A 25748-nucleotide genomic window follows, 5' to 3' on the forward strand; every position below is an offset into this window, starting at 1 on the left:
ACGTACAGCGTGCGCACGCACACACACACACACACACAGGTACAGCGCACACACACACGCACAGGTACAGCGCACACACACAGGTACAGCACACACGCACAGGTACAGCACACACACACACACACACACACACACACACACACAGGTACAGCGCGCACACACAAACACACACACACGCACAGGTACAGCGCACACACACAGGTACAGCACACACACACACATACATACAGGCACAGTACACACGCATACAGACACACATACACACACACACCCGCAGGTACAGCACACACACACACACAGACTTAGGGATGCCACCCGTTAGATAAAATACGGAACGGTTCCGTATTTCACTGAAATAATAAACATTTCGATTTCTAAATGATAGTTTCTGGATTCGACCATATTAATGACCAAAGGCTCGTATTTCTGTGTGTTATTATGTTATCATTAAGTCTATGATTTGATATTTGATAGAGCAGTCAGACTGAGCGATGGTAGGCAGCAGCAGGCTCGTAAGCATTCATTCAAACAGCACCATTGTGCGTTTTGCCAGCAGCTCTTCGCAATTCTTCAAGCATTGTGCTGTTTATGACTTCAAGCCCCGAGATTAGGCTGGTGTAACCGATGTGAAATGGCTAGCTAGTTAGCAGGTGCGCGCTAATAGCGTTTCAAACGTCACTCGCTCTGAGACTTGGAGTAGTTGTTCCCCTTGCTCTGCATGGGTAACGCTGCTTCGAGGGTGACTGTTGTCGATGTGTTCCTGGTTCGAGCCCAGGTAGGTGCGAGGAGAGGGATGGAAGCTATACTGTTACACTGGCAATACTAAAGTGCCTATAAGAACATCCAATAGTCAAAGGTATATGAAATACAAATCGTATAAAAATAGTCCTATAATTCCTATAATAACTACAACCTAAAACTTCTTACCTGGGAATATTGAAGACTCATGTTAAAAGGAACCACCAGCTTTCATATGTTCTCATGTTCTGAGCAAGGAACTTAAACGTTAGCTTTTTTACATGGCACATATTGCACTTTTACTTTCTTCTCCAACACTTTGTCTTTGCATTATTTAAACCAAATTGAACATGTTTCATTATTTATTTGAGGCTAAATTGATTTTATTGATGTATTATATTAAGTAAAAATAAGTGTTCATTCAGTATTGTTGTAATTGTCATTATTACAAATAAACAAAACATTTGTTTTACGGCTTTTTTTGGTCCTCCAATAATCGGTATCGGCGTTGAAAAATCATAATCGGTCGACCTCTAATTATTACACACTACTCTACCATAATATATCTACAATACAACACATTATTACACACTACTCTACCACAACATATCTACAATACAATACATTATTACACACTACTCTACCACAACATATCTACAATACAATACATTATTACACCACTACTCTACCACAACATATCTACAATACATTATTTCACAGTACTCTACCACAACATATCTACAATACAATACATTATTACACACTACTCTACCACAACATATCTACAATACATTATTACACACTACTCTACCACAACATATCTACAATACAATACATTATTACACCACTAATCTACCACAACATATCTACAATACATTATTTCACACTACTCTACCACAACATATCTACAATACAATACATTATTACACACTACTCTACCACAACATATCTACAATACATTATTACACACTACTCTACCACAATATATCTACAATACAATACATTATTACACACTACTCTACCACAACATATCTACAATACATTATTACACACTACTCTACCACAATATATCTACAATACAATACATTATTACACACTACTCTACCACAACATATCTACAATACAATACATTATTACACACTACTCTACCACAACATATCTACAATACATTATTACACACTACTCTACCACAACATATCTACAATACAATACATTATTACACACTACTCTACCACAACATATCTACAATACATTATTACACACTACTCTACCACAACATATCTACAATACATTATTACACACTACTCTACCACAACATATCTACAATACATTATTTCACACTACTCTACCACAACATATCTACAATACAATACATTATTACACACTACTCTACCACAACATATCTACAATACAATACATTATTACACACTACTCTACCACAACATATCTACAATACATTATTACACACTACTCTACCACAACATATCTACAATACATTATTACACACTACTCTACCACAACATATCTACAATACATTATTACACACTACTCTACCACAACATATCTACAATACATTATTACACACTACTCTACCACAATATATCTACAATACATTATTACACACTACTCTACCATAACATATCTACAATACATTATTACACACTACTCTACCACAACATATCTACAATACATTATTACACACTACTCTACCACAACATATCTACAATACAATACATTATTACACACTACTCTACCACAACATATCTACAATACAATACATTATTACACACTACTCTACCACAACATATCTACAATACATTATTACACACTACTCTACCACAACATATCTACAATACATTATTACACACTACTCTACCACAACATATCTACAATACCTTATTACACACTACTCTACCACAACATATCTACAATACAATACATTATTACACACTACTCTACCACAACATATCTACAATACAACACATTATTACACACTACTCTACCACAACATATCTACAATACATTATTACACACTACTCTACCACAACATATCTACAATACATTATTACACACTACTCTACCACAACATATCTACAATACAATACATTATTACACACTACTCTACCACAACATATCTACAATACATTATTACACACTACTCTACCACAACATATCTACAATACAATACATTATTACACACTACTCTACCACAACATATCTACAATACATTATTACACACTACTCTACCACAATATATCTACAATACAATACATTATTACACACTACTCTACCATAACATATCTACAATACATTATTACACACTACTCTACCACAACATATCTACAATACAATACATTATTACACACTACTCTACCACAACATATCTACGTCTTTTTAGCCACACCCAGAAAGAAAATCACAAGCTTATAGTTACCAGAAACTACTCCCCATCTCTCCCTCCCTCCCCCTCCCTCTCGCCAACCCCATCCCTCCCCTCTCTCCCACCCCCCCTCCCCCTCTCCCCATCCCACCCCCGCCTCCATCCCTCTCTCCCACCCCCTCCCCCACACACATCCCTCTCTTCTTCCCCCATCCCTCTCTCCCACCCCCCTCCCCATCCCTCTCTCCCACACACATCCCTCTCTCCCACCCAACATCACAGTATTCATAGTTCCAGGAAACAAATGTTCAACTACTCTTGTTAACTTGCTCTGCTGTCCAATCCTTTCTTGACTACGTAACCGTATCCAGACGACAGCTAGCCAGCTACTGTGAACGCCAGCATTGTAAAGAGTGGTTCATTGGACCACAAGACGACACATGGAGTCTAATGGTTTGTTCATTGATCATCTAGGCCTACAATATCACACCAGACATGAATGAACAATGACATCCATATCCACAAAATGTATATTTGTGTTGGAGTGAGTCACTACCCCTGGTTTTGATAATACAATAGTGACATGAAATTAGTCAAATCTACAGGCATATTGTATCAGTCTAGGCTTTATAAACTATATTTCCTGGTTGTTACTGTAGCTGGTTCTCTAGGTTAGTGATCAGTCACATGTGCTGTAGTGAAAGCCAGCCTACTTCCTTCTCCCAGGTCACATGATGCTCCATTCACTTTACTACAGCTGTAAGGCCCAGACAGAGATAAGAGAAGTTACTTTCAGTTCCACTCTCCAGCAAGGCCACCAGTCAACACACACACACACACACACACACACACACACACACACACACACACACACACACACACACACACACACACACACACACACACACACACACACACACACACACACACACACACACACACACACACACACACACACACACACACACTTCAAAGAGTGGGTGGTTTCACCACCTCCTATTCAGAAAGTCCCCCAGCTCACACCCTCATAGAGGTGCAGTGTGACCTCTGTCTATTCAGAAAGTCCCCCAGCTCACACCCTCATAGAGGTGCAGTGTGACCTCGGTCTATTCAGAAAGTCCCCCAGCTCACACCCTCATAGAGGTGCAGTGTGACCTCTGTCTATTCAGAAAGTCCCCCAGCTCACACCCTCATAGAGGTGCAGTGTGACCTCGGTCTATTCAGAAAGTCCCCCAGCTCACACCCTCATAGAGGTGCAGTGTGACCTCGGTCTATTCAGAAAGTCCCCCAGCTCACACCCTCATAGAGGTGCAGTGTGACCTCGGTCTATTCAGAAAGTCCCCCAGCTCACACCCTCATAGAGGTGCAGTGTGACCTCTGTCTATTCAGAAAGTCCCCCAGCTCACACCCTCATAGAGGTGCAGTGTGACCTCTGTCTATTCAGAAAGTCCCCCAGCTCACACCCTCATAGAGGTGCAGTGTGACCTCTGTCTATTCAGAAAGTCCCCCAGCTCACACCCTCATAGAGGTGCAGTGTGACCTCTGTCTATTCAGAAAGTCCCCCAGCTCACACCCTCATAGAGGTGCAGTGTGACCTCGGTCTATTCAGAAAGTCCCCCAGCTCACACCCTCATAGAGGTGCAGTGTGACCTCGGTCTATTCAGAAAGTCCCCCAGCTCACACCCTCATAGAGGTGCAGTGTGACCTCGGTCTATTCAGAAAGTCCCCCAGCTCACACCCTCATAGAGGTGCAGTGTGACCACGGTCTAGGCCCAAAACACAGCCAGATAGTTAGCTCTGTGTCTGCAGCCTAGCTGGCACCTGCTGCTCTGAAAGAGTCCATTTGGAACAGCCGGAGTCTGGCTTCCTATTGGAATGTGTTGCGGTGGCACTGTTTGTATGGGCAGATAGTGTGTGGAGAGGGAAACAGCGGAGGGGAGAGCCGAGCAGACACAACAAAGAGGAAAACCTAAACATGGCTGAGCATACGCTATCCTCTGAGGACCGCTGGGTCAGGAGGGACAGGAAGGGGCGAGGGCAGAGAGGAGTACAGGAAAGGGCGGGGGAAGAGACAGCCAGGGTGCGACAGGGGGGAGGGCAGGGCGGGGCAGGATGGAGGGTAAGGAGGGGCAGGCGAAGCAGGGAAGAGAGTAGGGAGGGACTGGGGCAGCAGGGTGGAGGGGAGGGACTGGGGCAGCAGGGTGGAGGGGAGGGAGGGAATCTACCCAGGCAGCCGGTAGGAGTTTAGGAGTACATTTCCCCTCGCCACTGATTTGGAAGGTCTATAGGTCTCTAGTCCATCTGATGGTTAAGGTTAGAATTTAGGGAGGGAAAGCTGATCCTAGATCTGTACCAGAAAGGCTACTTCGGTCCTAAGCCCCTCACTGAGTAGTAGGCTCCTAACTCCACCACGGCTAGGCTAAGTCTCACTTTAACTACAGGCTTTAACTAAGCCCCTTACATCAGTAACAGGCTCACAGAACTGAAGTCCACAGTAAAGGGTCTGCTTCACGCCCATTAGTCTTTGTGTTGTCAAACAGAGGATGCTTCATTAGTATTCTGTCCAATAAACACGACTCCTTTGAAGCCTGTTATTCTCTCTGAAAAAAAGATTGTGTACAAACACACACACAAACACACACCCATCAAATCTGTGTCTGTTCAAAGCTTAACGTTTGTTTACGTTGTGCCAGGGAAAGGGCACGGCACTCCTCTAGCTTTGCAATAGCTGCTGAAAAAATAATAAAAAGCTTAAGTTAGGCTAAATCTCCCACCTTTCACAACATTATGCAAGAAGAGACAGAGGCTGCTGCATGCCGCTACTGGGACCAGTTCATATTTAATTGGTGATCAATCTCCAGCTGGAAAAAGCTCATAAGTAGAATGTGTTGATGCTAGGGTAAATATGATTTAGATTTAGCTAAAGGAAAGTCAGAATTAATAAAGATAATATTTTATAGTATACTCTGGAACAGTCATCATCTCATACTGAGGATAAACATTTATGTGAATTCATGAGCATAGAATAGAGAAATCCCACCTGCTTGAGGACAAGAGGTTAGCGTACATTAGAACACTACATGCAAACACATAGCTAAGTATCTTACCATTCATGTTAGGGGTAGATTTATATTCATGTGTATTGTACTGTAGAGCATTGACATGGTTAATGTTCAGTACAGTTGCTCAGGACCTGGTTTATGCCGGTTTCCTTTACGGAGCTTTAGCTGTATCCATCAGGTCTGTCAATCACTATAAAGTGTGTCAGTCAGAGGAAAGACTGGAGCAAAGTGGATTAAGTCTCTATAGCCAAGCCACACATACAGGCTCCAGGGGGTTGCCAATGGCTGCAGCCTGCCATGAAGTAGACTACCCACACACACACACACACACACACACACACACACACACACACACACACACACACACACACACACACACACACACACACACACACACACAGAGCGAACTGTTCTGTATTGAGACGGAGGTTCATTATTCTGTGTCCATGGATATGAAATCCCCCCTACTGATATGATACAGGCTACTGTACACAAATACAAGTGTACGACCCAGGTTCACCTATATCTGCGTGCATGTTGACTTACTAAATAAAAAAGTCATTTCAGGTGACACACATATAGGCTAAAAAAGGTTGGAAGGTAGACGTATTGTTTCTGCACAGCCAATCGATGTCATCAGGTCTCGGTTGAATCACTCCTACAGTGTTGTATTTTCAATCACTAAAGCTTCAGGTAAAACACCATATTCTCCAGCTTAAATAAACAGCGTTGTACTGTAAGCATCATGCCATGCACCCCAATAAAACGTATATCTGATACCAATCATTGCATTCACACAGCAGCATGAACACTAAAATGTTCACTAGCGTGGTGAGGCCACCTGACAGAGAGAATCTGGACAAACACAGCGATGGGCTTCTGCTCAGCTCCAAACTGATCAACATTTCCCCAAATCCTCCTCTATGGTGTGTCCCAGAACGCAGCTGTTGCTAAATCCTGCCATGGCATGCTGCTCAACACAAAGGCCTATGTGCCACTGAGTGGGCAGAGTAGTGCTTACAAAACCATAACAAGGGACTGACTGACAATGTTATGCTCGAGATTTTGTTTCCTCTATTGCTTTACACATGTAATACACTTAGAACAACACATAATGATGTAACATAGTCCGACAAATGGAGACAACTGCAGCAGCAGGGACTGGCTGTCCTTTCCTGGGAAATTACACTACCTGGTGTCTCCATTTGTCGGACTATGTTACATTATATGGTGTTTGTGGCACACAAAATGTGAAATCCGTTCACGTGTATCCACCACTATGCAGTCCACATATCACTGACATATTCTTCCAATCCATCTGCAACTTTCCTCTGTCCATTCCATGATCACCAAGGTTGTGATCGAACGCAGCCTGTGCTGGCTGAACGGAACGTGGCTGCTGCTGCAAGCATGCCTCTGTTTACAGAGACCCGACCTCGACTACACATGGCCGACATGTGCTTTGTTATTGTTGCTACATCATAATTATCGTTTTCTAAGTAAGTAATTCATTAACTAAGAGAAATTCTTCCATACTACTAATGACACTGTTGAAAAGAAATAACAGCATCATATTAAAAAAAGATGAAGGTGAAGAGTGGACTGCATTCAGATACGGAGCACATACTCACCATTTGATGATGGTGACCGTATGGAATATTCGTTTCTTGAAAAAAGGCACTGAGGGCAGTCTAAAATTAAAAATCAAATATAATTTCATCAATTACATTTAGACTCTAAAACATAGAACAATGAACATGTCTTTTTTTTAAATAAATCAATATAAATACATGTTGTTTAGAGGTTTATGCCAGTACACTGTGTGTTTACAAAAACATTCAGCACATAAACAATGGAGCTGAATCAAATGTGATGTGAAAATCTATTTCACTTTTCTGTGCAGACTAAACAATCATGTGCAGTCAAAACAAACGAACGGTTGTCTTCATTGCATAATTGCATTTTCCAGCCTCGCCTAACCACTGCATGGGAACAGGTTAATTTAATCTCTAGAGTAAATTATAATTGGATATTGACTGGGTAAACGTTTCCCATTCCAGCCGTACTTAATGGATACTACGGATATTTATAAAGCACAAATACAATAGCACAATTCGATAAAAAAATACAAATAAAGACATGTTAGAAGTTGAGTTTAGGTGTTGATACTGATCTTTCTCTTCGACTGTTCTTGTGCAACATCGATTTTCGGCCATGACCAACAACAATGAACATGGCAGCCCGTTCAAAACTATATTTACTGTCTGTCACATACGCAGTCAAACATAAACATTAGCAAGCCATCTCGCTACTGATCGTAGATAACCCCTTACCTCAAATTGCCAATGTGCTGCTTGCAAAAGCTGCTTTGCCTGATCTGCAGCACAACCCGCTGTCAAGACGAACTGGTTTATCATTACTTGGTGTTTGAGCTCATCCATTTTGCGCTGAAGCTTTATTCCTACTCGCGTCTCGTAGTATTCTGTCTAGACTTCGATATTCGTGGTTTTATTCCTCTCTTTTCGGGCTCAGTCGTTCACCATCACAACCGGTTGAGAAAACACAAATATTTACTGTAGGAGCAGTAGTGCCCCTTGAGTGACGCCAGCCGGCAGCCAGTGAAGAGAAAGCACTGCAAATGGGATTTGTATGCCGCAAAAGTCCTGCCGTAACTAGGGGGCCTTGATGAATTATTCCATGTTCTCGAATCACAAGACAGGAATTGTCAGTACATTGAAAAAAATAATATGGAAATGCTTAGAATCTAGACAGTTCACATGTTCATGAAAATATAAAATAGTAAGGTCAAATATGAGAGGATTATGTTCCCAAAAATGAGGATCTATTATATTTGTTTGTTTTGGACTACAAGTCCCATGAGTCAATGCTTTGTTTGTAAAGTTCTAGGGGGTAGAATTTTTTGAATGACGGCCGGTCCTGTCCAATTCCCATGCGCGCTGTGTCACTATCTTGCCAAATATGGTAAACAAAACTTCCACAATTACATTAGGGAGAGTCTATTCACGGGTGTATTTAATATAGCCCACATTCAGAAGCGTCGTGTCTTCGCATTTCTTTAGTGAGGTGACTAAAGGTGTCAACACCACGCAGCACAACCTAGATTGTCTATATGCAGTCTTTAAATCATTTATTACACGTTTATAAATTACTTGTTAAATGCTGTCATATACCAATTATATCTGTGTTTTGTATTGTGAATACTTAATAATACATGTATTATATATATGCTGTCTATTTAACATATATATAAAATCTATAAAATCACGTCGTTGTAACGCCTAGTTCTCAACGAGGCTATGCGTACAGTAATAGAGTCGTAGACAGTAATAGAGTCGTACGCATAGCCTCGTCGAGAACCAGGCGTTACAACGACGTGATTTTGGAAGTATGGCAACGCGAGACTACTGCATGTGTGACTTGTTCTCGTTCTGCTCGTGCAGATTTGAGAATCTGCAATCATTTCTCTGTTTGTCCATACACCCTATGTACTGAGCCTCTAGTCTGCAGACTGTTTCATCCCAATTAGCTCTCATAAGAAAGACAAGGTTTCATTTAATGGCCCCAATGAGACCCATATTAACAACAGCCCCCAATGCCTAAATTGCATTGAAGTGGATGCAGGGTGAAAGGAAAATAACATTGCAGCCACAGGGAGTAGACAACGGTTCCCCAGCTGGCGTTTTCTGAGCAAAAAATAATAATAGATATATTTGGTTATTTTATTGTTGGACGTAAAATACTGTAAAAACACCAGGAAATCATCTCCAGGTGATTTTAATTTAGGAAAACTGTTCCAAGGTATTCCCAGGCATAATAGAGACATACTGTATGTGACCATATACAAATGTCAGCAAGGTCTGAAATCATTCTGTTTTAGTCAAATAGTATTTCTGTTTAGGCTTCTTCCGGTCAATTTGCAGTTGACAAATTATTTGTAATTACGTTCCGGCCACCTGACCATCTGCTCAAGAAAAATCGTCCCGAAGGCTGAATCTAGTTGATGATCCCTGGAGGAGACTGTGTGTAAAACGAACCCTCAATACCGTCAATAAACCTACAAGGATTGTGGGAAACTGGATACTGTAAACATCCTGTTATCTGTGTGCAGCCTCTCTTACGCGCAGCCTCTGTGTGTGTGTGTGTGTGTGTGTGTGTGTGTGTGTGTGTTTGCGTGGGTTGCGTTAGGTTTTGGAAATGGAGACACCTGCTGGTGAAATGGTCCCTTTGAAAAGGGCATTAGATCAATATAACATAGCTATCCTCAGGGCACAACCAAACCGTCAAATTCTAGTTTTGGACTCTCTATGAATATGGTCAATGTTGTCGCTTTTAGTACTATAATCCCCTTTTTGATTGGTATGATGACCTTTATGATCACCCTTTAAGGACATCATAGCTAGACCATATACCGTGGCCTGATTTCAGTGTCCTCATGTAAAGTGGGTTGGACGTCATGCAAAGCAGGTGAATAATGATAGATTACAAGACATCCCCTATTACAACAGACCCCCGTCTGTAGACGTACTGTATGCCATAGGCCTCTCTTGACAAACACTGCTGTTGCCTCTCACAACCATAAGAACAGCTGGTCAAACACTTACCTTGTTTCACCAGGGCCCTTCGTGATTGACCAGAAACGAACCTGGAAACATCCCACTGGGCACACACTGGTTGAATCAACGTTAATTGCACGTCATTTCAATGAAATGACATTGAACCGACGTGGAGTAGACGTTGAATTGACGTCTGTGCCCAGTGGGATTTTGAAACCATGTGGTGCCTCCTTCTTTCCGTGACAGACAGCAGCCTGCAACAGCTGGACTGGCTTATCTAAGTTTTTACATGCAGTCATTCATGCTCCACTCTCACAACATGACCCACTTCTTTGTCCCAGCATTCACAGCTCTGCTTTGCCCCAGATCTGTTCAGGCAACGAGGCCTACTGTTTGTGAACCCGCTCTTCTACAAGCGCATGGACCAAAGGCTCTTTAGTATGCCCACTATTAACAGTGTAATGATTGAGAGACTGCAGTATTTTCCCATTACTGCCACCAATGTAACAACTGAGAGGGAACAGCCAGCTCGGCGCTCCAACCACCAACCCTCAAGTTACAGGTCAAGCACAGTAGAGATTCTATTAAATTACTAGAGGGACTATGTCATAAACCCTCAAAGTTCCAGAATGGGTGAAAATGGCAGCCATATTGGTCAGGGAGAAATCCTAACCAGTCTAATTAGAATGAATGGCAGTAGAGGCATAATCCTGATTTTACTTAAAGCAGGAAAATAAAAGTAGCGTAAGTTGTGTAATATATCAGAAATTGAGTAATAACATGTTTGTCAACCTAGAATATTGTCATATAATTATAAATATAGTTTATACAGGTTTTATTCCAATTGTCTGTATAAATAGTCTCTAAAATATATGGAAACGGACCATAAATGTCCAAATAAAAAATAAAAGTGGGGGAAAGCTGTGAGTGCTATTATATGAAACAATGTCAGTACTTGTTGCATTTACAACTTGTTTAAGTCCTATCAACAACTGATTTCAGCCAGTGACCGGCTGTGGATTGACTGTGTTGTTTGAATGGAATGTAGGCATGTTGGCAGTTAATTAGAAAAATGTATTGGGTGATGCACTACATTTGTGATTTTTTTTCAACCTAAATGTACTTGAGTGTTTACAAGCATTTGTAACTTGAGTCTGATAATTATCTGATAATACTTGTGGATATAAAAATACTTGGTTGATATATGTTTTCCACTTTGAAAATGTGTGCATTGTTTTTCTTCATGGTGATGGAAAGTCTACAGGTACAAACCTAGATAACCAGCCTATGTACAATACAGTAATGTACATTTACATTAAGTGGATGGTAAATTAATACTGCACAAAAAATGGTTGTTTTCCATGTTATTTGATCAAGAAAAATATTTAATTTGATGTGGATGTTTTATGTCTTCGCTCATAACTTTACGCCTTTTGATGTAAATATTTGAGGACAGACAGGGTTTGGTTCTTTCTGGTTTCCATTCGAAGGCATTTAGAAGAGAATGGGTCAGGGCAACAACTCTTACAATTCCAGCTATTGAATCCTGCAAGATAACGTTCTTAATTATACAACTACCTTTCTTGCCAGAGCAGAGATGTCCGCTATATTGGTCCGCTAATACTAGTAAAGGCCCAGTGCTCTACTTTTGTGCTAAATAAATAAATAAATAATTCATATTAATATATTAATACCCTCAGCGCCCCTACTTACCACGACTATGGATTCAGAGCAACTACAACAGAGGTTAAATGAGGCCTGTGAAAGGGGAAATATTGCAGGACAGGTCACTGTGCGTGAGGGAGAGTGAGGTCAGGTCAGGTTAGGATCCTTCATCTCTGTGAACCTGTAGGAAATGCCTGCTCCGTTACTGGCTCAGGTCTGGGGCCATCTGTTTGAAGATGCTGAAACCACCATAGGCAGCATCTCAATGTCTTATGTGGTTTCCTCTGCTCATGCCATATCCTTCATTTGCATTGATCTACATGCACAAACCTGCTGGGAATTTGCTTTCACCTGTCCAGTTTTCTCATATCAGTACAAATTGATTCAGCTGTCTAGGTACAGTGTGTAGGATGTTAATATGATCACCCTGTTGCAGGAGAACTTCCTGAAATACAGGACATTTATAGTTGTTGTGCATTTTCGTTTTTTTCACTGAAATTTCAGACTTGATTTTCCTATATTAAAAATGTATCAACCACTACAAAAATGCATATGAATTATTTCTTGTTGCTGGAGGATTATTTTCCTGCTGTGTTAAACTGTCTCAAATGAAGCTGCAGTACACTATATCTCCACAGAGCGGCAGTGCATCCCTATGTGAGGAGCTGAGATAGTTTTCCATAGGCAACAGATGGAGGAAGTTTTTCTTTTTGTCATTTATAAACTGGACTGTAGTAAAGAGAAAAACTGGATGTCCATAGGGATTATACAAAATCCCTCAAAATTGCAATAATTTGTTGGAGTAGGCTAATTTGTTAGGTCATCCCCAATATTACGTTAATTCCCTAGGAGTGAAGTTGTGCAAATTGAGTCATTTTCTATTCTATTTCACAAGCATTATAGTTGGAGACAAATTGAATATAAAGTACATTATTTAAAATGAAATAATTCCGATAACGTAATATGTTATAGTAGGCCTAGCCTATGATGCTATTGTGCAGGAATTCCCTCTCAGATTTCCCTCTGCAGTTGGATGGTGCTATTTGATAACCTACAGCTAATAAAGGGTTAGCTAAATGTTGACAAAAGGTATGGAATGCTGAGGGTTGAGGGTAAAGTGTAGCACACGCGCGGGACTTGTGGCGCGACATTTCAGCGCTCCGTGGGGGCATAGTCGCGCCATATTGCTCTCAACAGGTCTTGGATCAGGATTGGGCTTGAGACAACAATAGCCTTTAGGAAAGAAGAACGAGAAGTCAATTGTTGTTGATTTTGTGGTTGTCCTTGTATTCCGCAATGTAACCTTAACATAGGCCAGTCTAATGTCGGTATAATGATACATTCCTGGTTGAGCAGTTGAGCGCGCTCCTCATATCCTCATGCACATCAGCTTTGTCTGTCAAGACAAGAGAAACCTGGAGAGCAGGCAACCAATCAGAGACCTCTAAGACGTTTAAAGGGCTCGTGGGGAGTCTCTCCACCTTTATTATGAGCATCCAAGAACCTTCCAGCACCCAGTCCTTTTCATGTATCATTCTGGTGAGCAATTGGCCGGGATTGAAATAATATGGATTATGCAAAAACGACTGAAATTGATTAAATAATCTTCTACATTTCTATATAAAGTGCTGGATCATGATTAGGTGAGCCTTCCCCCTCTGCACTTGTTGCGCAGAAGATAGATGCTGCTTCTCCGGAGTCCTAGGAGAATAGAGCACAGGGACCGACCGATCACCGACCACTGCAACAGGTGTACACTGTTACTGAGCATTATCGCTGACCTGTTTTTGAGGTAAGGGTACATAGGCTCCTGTGTTATAATCAGTTGTTTAATTGTCATGTTTTGACATGTTGGCATTTTGAGAAAAAAATATGGGCTTTTTTTTATATAGAATGTTTTTAATAGGCTACTGTAATGGGAGTAGTGACTCGAATTCGACTGTTGAGACAAATAGTATTGTTTATATCGTGTGTTTTTAATAGGCTACTGTAATGGGGTAGTGGCTCAAATGCGATTTTTTTTTATGTGGTTTTGGTCGATTTCAATATTTGTTTTGCTGCAGGACATCTCATTGAACAGTCCTTCAAAATTTACACATCTTCGCGAGTGAACGGCCGGTGCGTCACGCTTAGAATGCCTGTCCTGATGAGTCCGGAGATCGCCTCCAAGTTTAAGGAGAAATGGCTGAACCTCCAGCCGGAGCTTCAGGACAGCGCAGCCGGCTCAGTGCACCTGGATGACAGCCTGACCAGCCTCCACTGGCTGCAGAACTTCTCCATCCTCAGCGCTAACCAGGAAAGACCCACCGGCACTGGCTCCGGTTACCCATCACATCACCTGCTTTCCTACCACCAGCGCCTGTATCCCCGGGGAACCGACTCCCCGTCCAGCCCTCCAGCGGGGGACACCGCCGCTACCGGGATGCCTCTCTGCCTCGGGAGCCCGGTTACCTCTGGCAGTAACTCCACCGACGTGCGTTTGGTGAATTACCCTCACCACGACCACCACATCAAGGCGCAGATCATCCCACCGGAGGAGATTGACTTTAAAACGAACCCCAAAGTCAAACCGCCGTATTCCTACGCCTCTCTCATCTGTATGGCCATGCAGGCCAGCAAGAAGCCCAAGGTGACTCTGTCCACCATCTATAACTGGATCACAGACAACTTCTGCTACTACAGACACGCAGATCCCAGCTGGCAGGTAAATGACCCGGTTATCCTCTGTCACTCTATTATTGATGAGCTAAATGGCGACAGGGAGAGAAGAGAGAAGAGACCAGAGAAGGGCTAGCAGAAGGGTTGCAATATGCATACTAAACCTGTTGTTTTGTTGTAAGAATATTAATACACAAAAATCTATTTAAAACACATTGTTCCTGTTATTTATTATAATCATCTAGTAACTTATAATCATCAACAGTAACTTATACTGTATTTTATTAGATCCTAGTGATATTCATTTGAATTTACATTTATAATTTTATAAACCAAGGTGTCTCAAATAAGAGTACATCTCTGCTATTTCTACCCTCCGAAAGATCTCTGTCAGGCTTCTATCTCAGGGGGTCAGACACAAGTGCTTTACTGCTCTAGGGAGGGGTTTGTGTGTGTGTGTGTGTGTGTGTTAATGAGGATCCCTGTGAGATCTCCCTTGGCAGCTAAGCATGGTTGATCATGTTTGAAATGCACAGAGCTCTACACTAGAAAGCCTCATTAGGTACATTTCCTACACAAACAACAACAATAACTCCTCCTCCCCCTTAGAAGGCCCTCTCTCTCTCTTCTCTCTATTTGACACACACACACACACACACACACACACACACACACACACACACACACACACACACACACACACACACACACACACACACACACACACACACACACACACACACACACACACACACACGAACACACACACACACGCATACGAACACACACACACGCACTATATCAAATTAGATTATTATATACACATCACATGCAACATGGATTTAACACATTTGTTTCTTCTCCCCTCCCGTTCTTCCGTGCCCCTCGCTTCTCCCCTCTCCCTCTCCACTCCCCCTCCCCTTCTCCCCTCCCCTTATCCCCTCCCCCTCCTTCTCCCCTCCCCCTCCCATTCTCCCATTCTCCCCTCCCCTAACAGAACTCTATCCGCCATAACCTCTCGCTCAACAAGTGTTTCATGAAGGTGCCGCGGCAGAAGGATGAACCAGGGAAAGGAGGCTTCTGGCAGATCGACCCTCAGTACGCTGACATGTTCGTTAACGGAGTCTTCAAGAGAAGGAGAATGTCCTCCAACCTTTACAACACCAACAGGCAGAGCAAGCTCCTACACAACCAGGAAACTGGCTACCATAGAGGCACTCAGGGGAGCCAAGATGGCTACCACTACCTAGGAGCTGGAGCCAGCAGCAAGCGTAAACAACCTTCTCCAAGGCAACACGGCAAGATGGCGCGGACCCACAAATCCCCGCTGTTAGCCATGGAGGCCCACAGCGCAGATATAGTTCTGAGGGGAGATTTTGACCTGGCATCTGTGTTTGATGACGTCCTCAGTGGTAACTGCAGTACGTTCGAAGAACTGGACATCGACACTGCTCTGAGTTCCCTGGGCTGCTCTCTGGACCTGACCCTGCAGGGGAGGCACTCCGCTGGGCTGGGAAGGTGGTGTGGAGAGGGGGACAACCAGACCCAGCAGACCCACTACTCTTACGACTACATGGAGCTGAGTGGCTCAGTGGGATGTGACAGCAGTAACACGGGGGACCATCACGTTCAACAGCAGCAGCTGAGCCAGGATCAGTTGTTACAGAGCCACCTGCACCAGTTCGAGGAGGTGACTCTGTTCCCAGAGCAGCAGGAGGTGCACCCCTGGGAGGAGATGAAGGAGGAGGCACAGGCTATCCCTCTGACTCTGGATCAGGGCTTTGGGCTGTGTGAAGGATTCTTCTCTGAGATACAACCCTGGGAGAGGGCTGAGGCCTACCTGTGACAGACCAACCACTGTTACGCCAGCCATTAACCAAGGGATTCAGGACCTAGCCACGGCTTTCTTACAGTAAATGCTGGGACAGGAAAGTCAGAAATCACCGGTGGACCAGGAGACCTATGTACAGACTATTATTTTGCTACATTAGCATCATAAAGTCTTATATACATGCTGTTTTTTTCTTTATGTTTTGAGAGATCTATACTGTATGTTTAGGACTTTAAGATTATCTATGTTTCTGGTTTGATCATGGACTGGAGGACTAGAGAAGTCAATGAAGTGGAGATGCACTTATGGTGTTGGGTCGTAGTCGGACCTAGAGATCAGATTTCAATATGCTTTTCAAGTAGTCAATTTAATATATATCCATTAGAGTCTATGATAAGAGTCTGGCTGGGCACGAGTCTTTTGAGTCATAGACTATGGCGAAGTGGAGAGAGGGACATAAATGAACTGAAATGCCTCAATCAGAATATCCAAGCATATGAGAGACAACGGGTTTGTTTGAGGATAGAATACATTTCAATTTCTAATGTTCTGCTGTCCGTCAGAATGCTATTTGCCCTTGTTCCATAAAACATGCAATGACACAGATTGAATACTCCATTGTTTGACAACAATACCACAGCCTTGGCAGGCACAGACGCTTTTGTTCAAGTTTTCCATGATTTATTCTGCCAATCTTGCATTTGATTGAACTCTGTCGATGAGTCTGTTCAGGATTAGGCTACCCATTGATATACTGAAGAAATCTAAATTCTCTCTCTGGGGTGATCGGCTTCCTTTTAGTGATGTTGATTTCTGATTGATTACTTCAAGTTACTATAATTTTGTATGTTTTTAAAAGGATGATTCATTTTAAAAAAGTATCTTGTTTGGGAAAAGTGATGAACCAATGAAAGGCTTGTACTTCTTGAGTCAATCGTGAAGTTCAGCTCAAACTTGATACAATGTCTTCAATGTAATTCTGGTGTAATTCATAAATTGTTCAAAATGCAATCATACCTCAATGCAATAAATGGCAATTTAGATGTTTTACCTCATTCGTTTGCCATACTGCATATGAAAGTCAAAGATGCAATTCATTGGTCAATAAGGGTCAAGAACAGCTTGTTGATAGATAGGAAGACAATATATCTCAATCATAGTCAGGCCCAGACTAACCTGGTCTTTCAGACTAACCTGGTCTCCCAGACTAACCTGGTGTTTCAGACTAACCTGGTGTTTCAGACTAACCTGGTGTTTCAGACTAACCTGGTATTTTAGACTAACCTGGTGTTTCAGACTAACCTGGTCTCCCAGACTAACCTGGTGTTTCAGACTAACCTGGTGTTTCAGACTAACCTGGTCTCCCAGACTAACCTGGTCTCCCAGACTAACCTGGTCTTTCAGACTAACCTGGTGTTTCAGACTAACCTGGTCTCCCAGACTAACCTGGTCTCCCAGACTAACCTGGTCTTTCAGACTAACCTGGTCTTGCAGACTAACCTGGTCTTTCAGACTAACCTGGTGTTTCAGACTAACCTTGTCTTCCAGACTAACCTGGTCTCCCAGACTAACCTGGTCTTTCAGACTAACCTGGTCTCCCAGACTAACCTGGTCTCCCAGACTAACCTGGTCTTTCAGACTAACCTGGTCTCCCAGACTAACCTGGTCTCCCAGACTAACCTGGTCTCTCAGACTAACCTGGTCTCTCAGACTAACCTGGTCTCTCAGACTAACCTGGTCTTGCAGACTAACCTGGTCTCTCAGACTAACCTGGTCTCTCAGACTAACCTGGTCTTGCAGACTAACCTGGTCTTGCAGACTAACCTGGTCTCCCAAGTCAAGGGATCACTAAGGCTTGTTGTTGAGGGGCACATTGAGGAGAGGTGGGGTTCAGTCAGTGTGTGTGTGTGTGTGTGTGTGTCTGTCTTTCTGTCTTTCTGTGTGCATGTGTGTCTCTGTGTGTGTGTGTGTGCGGGCGTGTCTGTGTGCATGTGTGTTTGTTTGTAAATGTGTGTGAGGTTTAAATATTGGTCCCATGGTTGAATAGATAACCTTATCTCCATGGGGCAGGTCCCTGCAGCTCTATTCACCCTGTCTCTAAGACCAGCGCTATCCAGAATGCAGACGCTGTGACTGCAGGACCAGGAACAAGACCGGCCTGTCACAGTGGGCTTATGCTACACAACTTTATCACTGTGTGTGTGTGTGTGTGTGTGTGTGTGTGTGTGTGTGTGTGTGTGTGTGTGTGTGTGTGTGTGTGTGTGTGTGTGTGTGTGTGTGTGTGTGTGTGGGGGGGGGGAGGGGGGGTTATGGCCAAACCCTGATTAGCGGGGTGCATACAGACCCCTATAACACATAGAGGACAGGAGAAGGGAATCTGAGGAGTGGAAGGGGAGTGGCTAAGGAAATACACCTCAATGACCTTTCTAAAATGTTGATGTTTATGCATGACATATAAATCAGGTTCCATTTGAGGGTCTGTTCCATTTGACAATCTTTGCTCTTTTCATCCTTGTGCTTCTCAGTGTACTATGTACCAGTGATACAATGGTTTACATTGTTTGTGTTCGTACCTGTGTGTGTGTGTGTGTGTGTGTGTGGTGTGTGTGTGTGTGTGTGTGTGTGTGTGTGTGTGTGTGTGTGTGTGTGTGTGTGTGTGTGTGTGTGTGTGTGTGTGCCTGCTACGTGTGTCCATATGTCTGTCTGTTCAGAACACTTTACATGTAAAAGCTCTCAGCAGCCTGTGTTGAATGGGGTTTAGTGATGTTATTGTTAAGCTAAACCCAGAAGCTTTCCCCCAGCAATTAACCATTCTGTCTATGTGGCTATGATTAACAGTGGCTGTACCTTATAAGTTGTGTGCGTGTGTGTGTGTCCCCCCCCCACACACATGCACACACGCACATGTACACACACATTTTAATTTGTTTTTGATGTGCTAATTTAATTTACTCATGCACCCCCCACCCCTCCTCCCCTAGCCAGCAATCAATTAGGGACATGGAGGCGTCTGTATACTAGGTTCGGTTTGCTCCTAGCAGAACTCGGCTAGGCGAAGTGAACGTCTGTGCCTCGCATACTCCCTTAAACGTTCGCTTGAAAAACTAGAAAAAAAGCGTCAATAGTACTGTTTGTCCCTCTTGAGACGCTGCAGCCAGTATACACTTCCTCAAAATAGTCTGAATGAATCTGTTATTAATTTTGACATTTTTGCAGCTTAGTCACGGAATCTTACATCTAAATAAGATGTTTGGTGCTGTCACGGTTGTCGTAGGATGAAGCGGACCAAAGTGCAGTGTGATTATCATTCCACATATTTTATTGAACTGTGAAACTATGCAATACATACAAATAAACTGAATAACAAAAACAACAAACCGTGACGCAGAGGTGAAACATACACTAACTCAAAACCATCTCCCACAAACCCAGGTGGGAAAAACACCTACTTAAGTATGATCTCCAATTAGAGACAACGATGACCAGCTGCCTCTAATTGGAGATCATCCCAAACAAAACCCAACATAGAAATACAAAACTAGAACATAACAGCATAGAAAAACTAAACTAGAAACCCCCCTGTCATGCCCTGACCTACTCTACCATAGAAAATAACAGCTTTCTATGGTCAGGACATGACAGGTGCAGTATTTCTCAAGTGAAAAAATTTGTTGAATGACAACAAACACTTAATTGAAGAATCCCTACTGTTGACCAATCACCGAAGGGGCCTAGACTTTGGCTACCGAACTTCAGCTTGCCTCAGGATAAAATGTTGTGCCACAAACAGTCGAGAAAACACTTGCTGAACAACAAAACAAACAAAAACGTGACAAAATATCGTCATAATGTAGAAACTGTTTTGGATAGGTGTCACGCCCTGACCGTAGAGATCCTTATTATTCTCTATGTTTGGTTAGGTCAGGGTGTGACTCGGGTGGGGAAGTCTATGTTCTTTGTTTCTTTGTTTTTGGGCCGAGTGTGGTTCCCAATCAGAGGCAGCTGTCTATCGTTGTCTCTGATTGGGAATCATACTTAGGCAGCCTGTTTTCCACCCGTGTTTGTGGGAGGTTGTTTTCTGTTTAGCACCTGAGCCTGACAAAACTGTGCGCTTTCGTTTTTTCAACGTTTGTTATTTTGTTTGAGTGTGTTGTGAAATAAATTATCATGAACATTTACCACGCTGCGCCTTGGTCCACTTCTCCTTCTAACGACGAGCGTTACAGAACCTCCCACCAAAAACGGACCAAGCAGCGTGGCCAGGATAGTTGGACATGGGAGGAGATCCTGGACGGCAAAGGGCCCTGGACACAGATTGGGTAATATCGCCGTCCAAGGGAGGAGATAGAGGCAGCAAAGGAGGAATGGCGACGCTACGAGGAATTAGCACGGCAACAATGGAAGCCCGAGAGGCAGCTCCCAAATTTGTTTTGGGTAGGGCACACGGGGAGATTGGCAGAGTCAGGGTTAAGACCTGAGCCAACTCCCCGTGCTTACCGTGGGGAGCGTGTGACCAGTCACCCATCGTGTTATGCGGTGATGCACACTGTATCTCCAGTGCGCATTCATAGCCCGGTGCGCTCTGTGCCTGCGCCCCGCATTTGCCGTGCTAGAGTGGGCATTAAGCCAGGACGGATTGTGCCGGCTCAGCGCTCCCAGTCTCCAGTACGCCTCCTTGGTCCAGGATATTCTGCGCTAGCTCTACGCACTGTGTCGCCAGTGCGCCTTCACAGCCCAGTTCATCCTGTACCAGCGCCCCGCATTTGCCGGGCTAAAGTTAGCATCCAGCCAGGACGGGTTGTGCCAGCCCTACGCTCCAGACCTCCAGTACGCCTCCACGGCACAGTATATCCTGTGCCAGCTCCGCGCACCCGGTCTCCAGTGCGTCTCTCCAGCCTGGTACGCCCTGTGCCTGCTCCACGCACCCGGCCTCCAGTGCGTCTCCCCAGTCCGGTGAGACCTGTTCCGGCTCCACGTACGAAGCCTCCAGTGATGATCCATGGCATGAAGCCTCCAGTGATGATCCATGGCCCGGAGCCTCCAGTGATGATCCATGGCACGATGCTTCCAGTGATGATCCATGGCGCAGAGCCTGTAGTGACGATCCATGGCCCGGAGCCTGTAGGGATAATCCATGGTGAGAAGCCTGTAGGGATAATCCATGGTGAGAAGCCTGTAGGGATAATCCATGCCCCGGAGCCTGTAGGGATAATCCATGCCCCGGAGCCTGTAGGGATAATCCATGCCCCGGAGCCTGTAGAGATGAGCCATGGCACAAAGCCTCCAGTGATGATCCATGGCACGATGCTTCCAGTGATGATCCATGGCGCAGAGCTTGTAGTGACGATCCATGGCACAGAGCCTGCAGCGACTGTCCCTGGTCCGGAGCCTCCATCGACGGTCCCCAGTCCGGAGCCTCCAGCGACGGTCCGCAGTCCGGAGTCTCCAGCGACGGTCCGGAGTCTCCAGTGTCGGTCTGCAGTCCGGAGCCTCCAGCGACGGTCGGCAGTCCGGAGCCTCCAGCGACGGTCGGCAGTTCGGAGCCTCCAGCCGGGGTTCCCAGTCCGGAGCCTCCGGCGACGATCTACGGTCCGGTTCCTCCGGCAACAATCCAGGGTCCGGAGCCTCCGGCGACAATCCACGGTCCGGTTCCACGAAAGTGGGGGGAGCCCCAAGTGGAGGGGGATCTGCATCCCGCACCGGAGCCTCCACCAAGAGGAGATGCCCACCCGGACCCTCCCCTATAGGTTCAGTTTTGCGGCCGGAGTCCGCACCTTTGGGGGGGGGGGTTATTGTCACGCCCTGACCGTAGAGATCCTTATTATTCTCTATGCTTGGTTAGGTCAGGGTGTAACTCGGGTGGGGAAGTCTATGTTTTTTGTTTCTTTGTTTTTGGGCCGAGTGTGGTTCCCAATCAGAGGCAGCTGTCTATCGTTGTCTCTGATTGGGACTGTTTTCCACCCGTGTTTGTGGGAGGTTGTTTTCTGTTTAGCACCTGAGCCTGACAGAACTGTGCGCTTTTGTTTTTTCAATGTTTGTTATTTTGTTTGAGTGTTGTGAAATAAATGATCATGAACACTTACCACGTTGCGCCTTGGTCCACTTCTCCTTCTAACGACGAGTGTTACAATAGGAAGCATGCAGACGCCTTAAAGAGGATCCATTCAGACCATAGCAGAGGTATCTGGGATGGAGACCAGAACATCCCCATGCCCTAACCCTCCCCTCACCATGCCCTCCCCTCACCTACCCTCCCCTCTCCTCACCTTCCCTAACTCCCCTCATTATGCCCCCCCTCGCTTCACCTGCCCTCCCCTCACCTACCCTCCCTTCTCCTCACCTTCCCTAACTCCCCTCATTATGCCCCCCTCGCTTCACGTGCACTAACCCTCCCCTTACCTGCCTTCCCCTCACCTACCCTCCCCTCCCCTCACCATGCACCCCCTCCACTTACCTACCCTGCCCTCCCCTCACCTACCCTAACTCCCCTCATTATGCCCCCCCTCGCTTCACCTGCACTAACCCTCCCCTCACCATGCCCTCCCCTCACCTACCCTCCCCTCTCCTCACCTACCCTAACTCCCCTCATTATGCCCCCCCTCACTTCACCTGCACTAACCCTCCCCTTAACTGCCCTCCCCTCACCTACACTCCCCTCACCATGCACCCCCTCCACTTACCTACCCTGCCCTCCCCTCCCCTCACCTACCCTCCCCTCACCTGCCCTAACTCCCCTCACCATGCCCTCCCCTCCCCTTATCTACATTGCCCTCCCCTCACCTCACTTTCCCTAACCCTACATTCAGCTGCCCTCCCCTCCCCTCACTTGCCCTAACCCTACCCTCACCTGCCCTCCCCTCCCCTTACCTACCCTCCCCTCACCTGCCCTAACTCCCCTCATCTGCCCTAACTCCCCTCACCATGCCCTCACCATGCCCTCCCCTCCCCTCACCTGCCCTAACCCTACCCTCACCTGCCCTCCCCTCCCCTTACCTACCCTCCCCTCACCTGCCCTAACTCCCCTCCCCTCACCTGCCCTAACCTTCCCCTTACCTCACCTCACTTGCCCTAACCCTACCCTCACAGTTCTATGTTATTCAGAGGGTTCATTCTATAGGGGGATGACTATTAAGCACAGTTCTGTTATTCAGTGGACCAGTACGCTATAGAAACAGAGAAGCATTTAAATGCAAATAAATGTGGTGCATGTTTTATGCAGACAGACGTCCTCTTCGATCAAAGGTGACGACCACCAATTCTAAATCGACCCTTATCTATTCTAGGCACCTGAACTATAGGTTATGAGATGGAAGCAATATGGTGAACGAAAACTCCAACTAGTATTTTAGGGGTCCATTTGAAACTATTAACATATTATTAATACACTGAAGTCGGAAGTTTACATACACCTTAGCTAAATACATTTAAACTCAGTTTTTCACAATTCCTGACATGTAATCCTAGTAAAAATTCCCTGTCTTAGGTCAGTTAGGATCACCACTTTATTTTTAAGAATGTGAAATGTCAGAATAATAGTAAAGAGAATGATTTATTTCAGCTTTTAAATCTTTCATCACATTCCCAGTGGGTCAGAAGTTTACATACACTCAATTAGTATTTGGTAGCATTGCCTTTAAATTGTTTAACTTGGGCCAAACGTTTGGGGTAGCCTTCCACAAGCTTCTCACAATAAGTTGGGTGAATTTTGGCCCATTCCTCCTGACAGAGCTGGAGTAACTGAGTCAGGTTTGTAGGCCTCCTTGCTCGCACACGCTTTTTCAGTTCTGCCCACAAATTTTCTATGGGATTGAGGTCAGGGCTTTGTGATGGCCACTCCAATACATTGACTTTGTTGTCCTTAAGCCATTTTGCCACAACATTGGAAGTATGCTTAGGATCATTGTCCATTTGGAAGACCCATTTGCGACCGAGCTTTAACTTCCTGACTGATGTCTTGAGTTGTTTCAATATATCCACATAATTTTCCTGCCCCATGATGCCATCTATTTTGTGAAGTGCACCAGTCCCTCCTGCAGCAAAGCACACCCACAACATGATGCTGCCACCCCCGTGCTTCACGGTTGGGATGGTGTTATTCGGCTTGCAAGCCTCCCCCTTTTTTCTCAAACATAACGATGGTCATTATGGCCAAACAGTTCTATTTTTGTTTCATCAGTCCAGAGGACATTTCTCCAAAAAGTATGATCTTTGTCCCCATGTGCAGTTGCAAACCGTAGTCTGGCTTTTTTATGGTGGTTTTGGAGCAGTGGCTTCTTCCTTGCTGTCGATATATGACTCATTTTACTGTGGATATAGATACTTTTGTACCTGTTTCTCCAGCATCTTCACAAGGTCCTTTGCTGTTGTTCTGGGATTTATTTTCACTTTTCGCGCCAAAGTACGTTCATCTCTAGGAGACAGAACGCGTCTCCTTCCTGAGCGGTATGACGGCTGCCTGGTCCCATGGTGTTTATACTTGCGTACTGTTGTTTGTACAGATGAACGTGGTACCTTCAGACGTTTGGAAATTGCTCCCAAGGATGAACCAGACTTGAGGAGGTCTGCAACTTTTTTTCTGAGGTCTTGGCTGATTTCTTTTGATTTTCCCATGATGTCAAGCGAAGAGGCACTGAGTTTGAAGGTAGGCCTTGAAATACATCCACAGGTACACCTCCAATTGACTCAAATTATGTCAATTAGCCTATCAGAAGCATCTAAAGCCATCACATAATTTTCTGGAATTTTCCAAGCTGTTTAAAGGCACAGTCAACTTAGTGTATGTAAACTTCTGACCCACTGGAATTGTGATACAGTGAATTATAAGTGAAATAATCTGTCTG

At 44.4% G+C, this 25748-nt stretch overlaps 2 protein-coding genes across 2 annotated transcripts in view; one reads left to right on the plus strand and one right to left on the minus strand.

Moving 5' to 3' along the window:
• Positions 1 to 8823, minus strand: part of LOC106609588 (UBA-like domain-containing protein 1) — a 24276-nt gene extending 15453 nt beyond the window's left edge. The window contains exons 1-2 of the mRNA XM_014208546.3: positions 8514 to 8823; positions 7812 to 7871 (exon numbers count right to left, since the gene is read on the minus strand). Of these exons, the coding sequence (XP_014064021.1) occupies positions 7812 to 7871; positions 8514 to 8621 (168 nt within the window). The 5' untranslated portion in view covers positions 8622 to 8823. The remainder of the gene's footprint in view (positions 1 to 7811; positions 7872 to 8513) is intronic.
• Positions 8824 to 13595: 4772 nt separating this feature from the next.
• On the plus strand, positions 13596 to 17958 carry LOC106609599 (forkhead box protein J1-B). The gene is made up of 3 exons (XM_082978136.1): positions 13596 to 14211; positions 14483 to 15123; positions 16075 to 17958. The coding sequence occupies exons 2-3, from the start codon at positions 14554 to 14556 to the stop codon at positions 16921 to 16923; spliced, it is 1419 nt and encodes a 472-aa protein (XP_082834262.1). The 5' UTR covers positions 13596 to 14211; positions 14483 to 14553; the 3' UTR covers positions 16924 to 17958.
• The last annotated feature ends 7790 nt before the right edge of the window (positions 17959 to 25748 follow it).

This window comes from Salmo salar, chromosome 01 (genome assembly GCF_965601325.2).
Source record: "Salmo salar chromosome 01, fSalSal1, whole genome shotgun sequence".
Taxonomy (NCBI): Eukaryota; Metazoa; Chordata; class Actinopteri; order Salmoniformes; family Salmonidae; genus Salmo; species Salmo salar.

Coding starts and splice junctions, on each gene's coding strand:
- LOC106609599 (XM_082978136.1), top strand. CDS start 14,554: ATGCCTGTCCTGATGAGTCCGGAGATCGCCTCCAAGTTTAAGGAGAAA. Junction 15,124..16,074: donor ACGCAGATCCCAGCTGGCAG/GTAAATGACCCG, acceptor CTCCCCTAACAG/AACTCTATCCGCCATAACCT.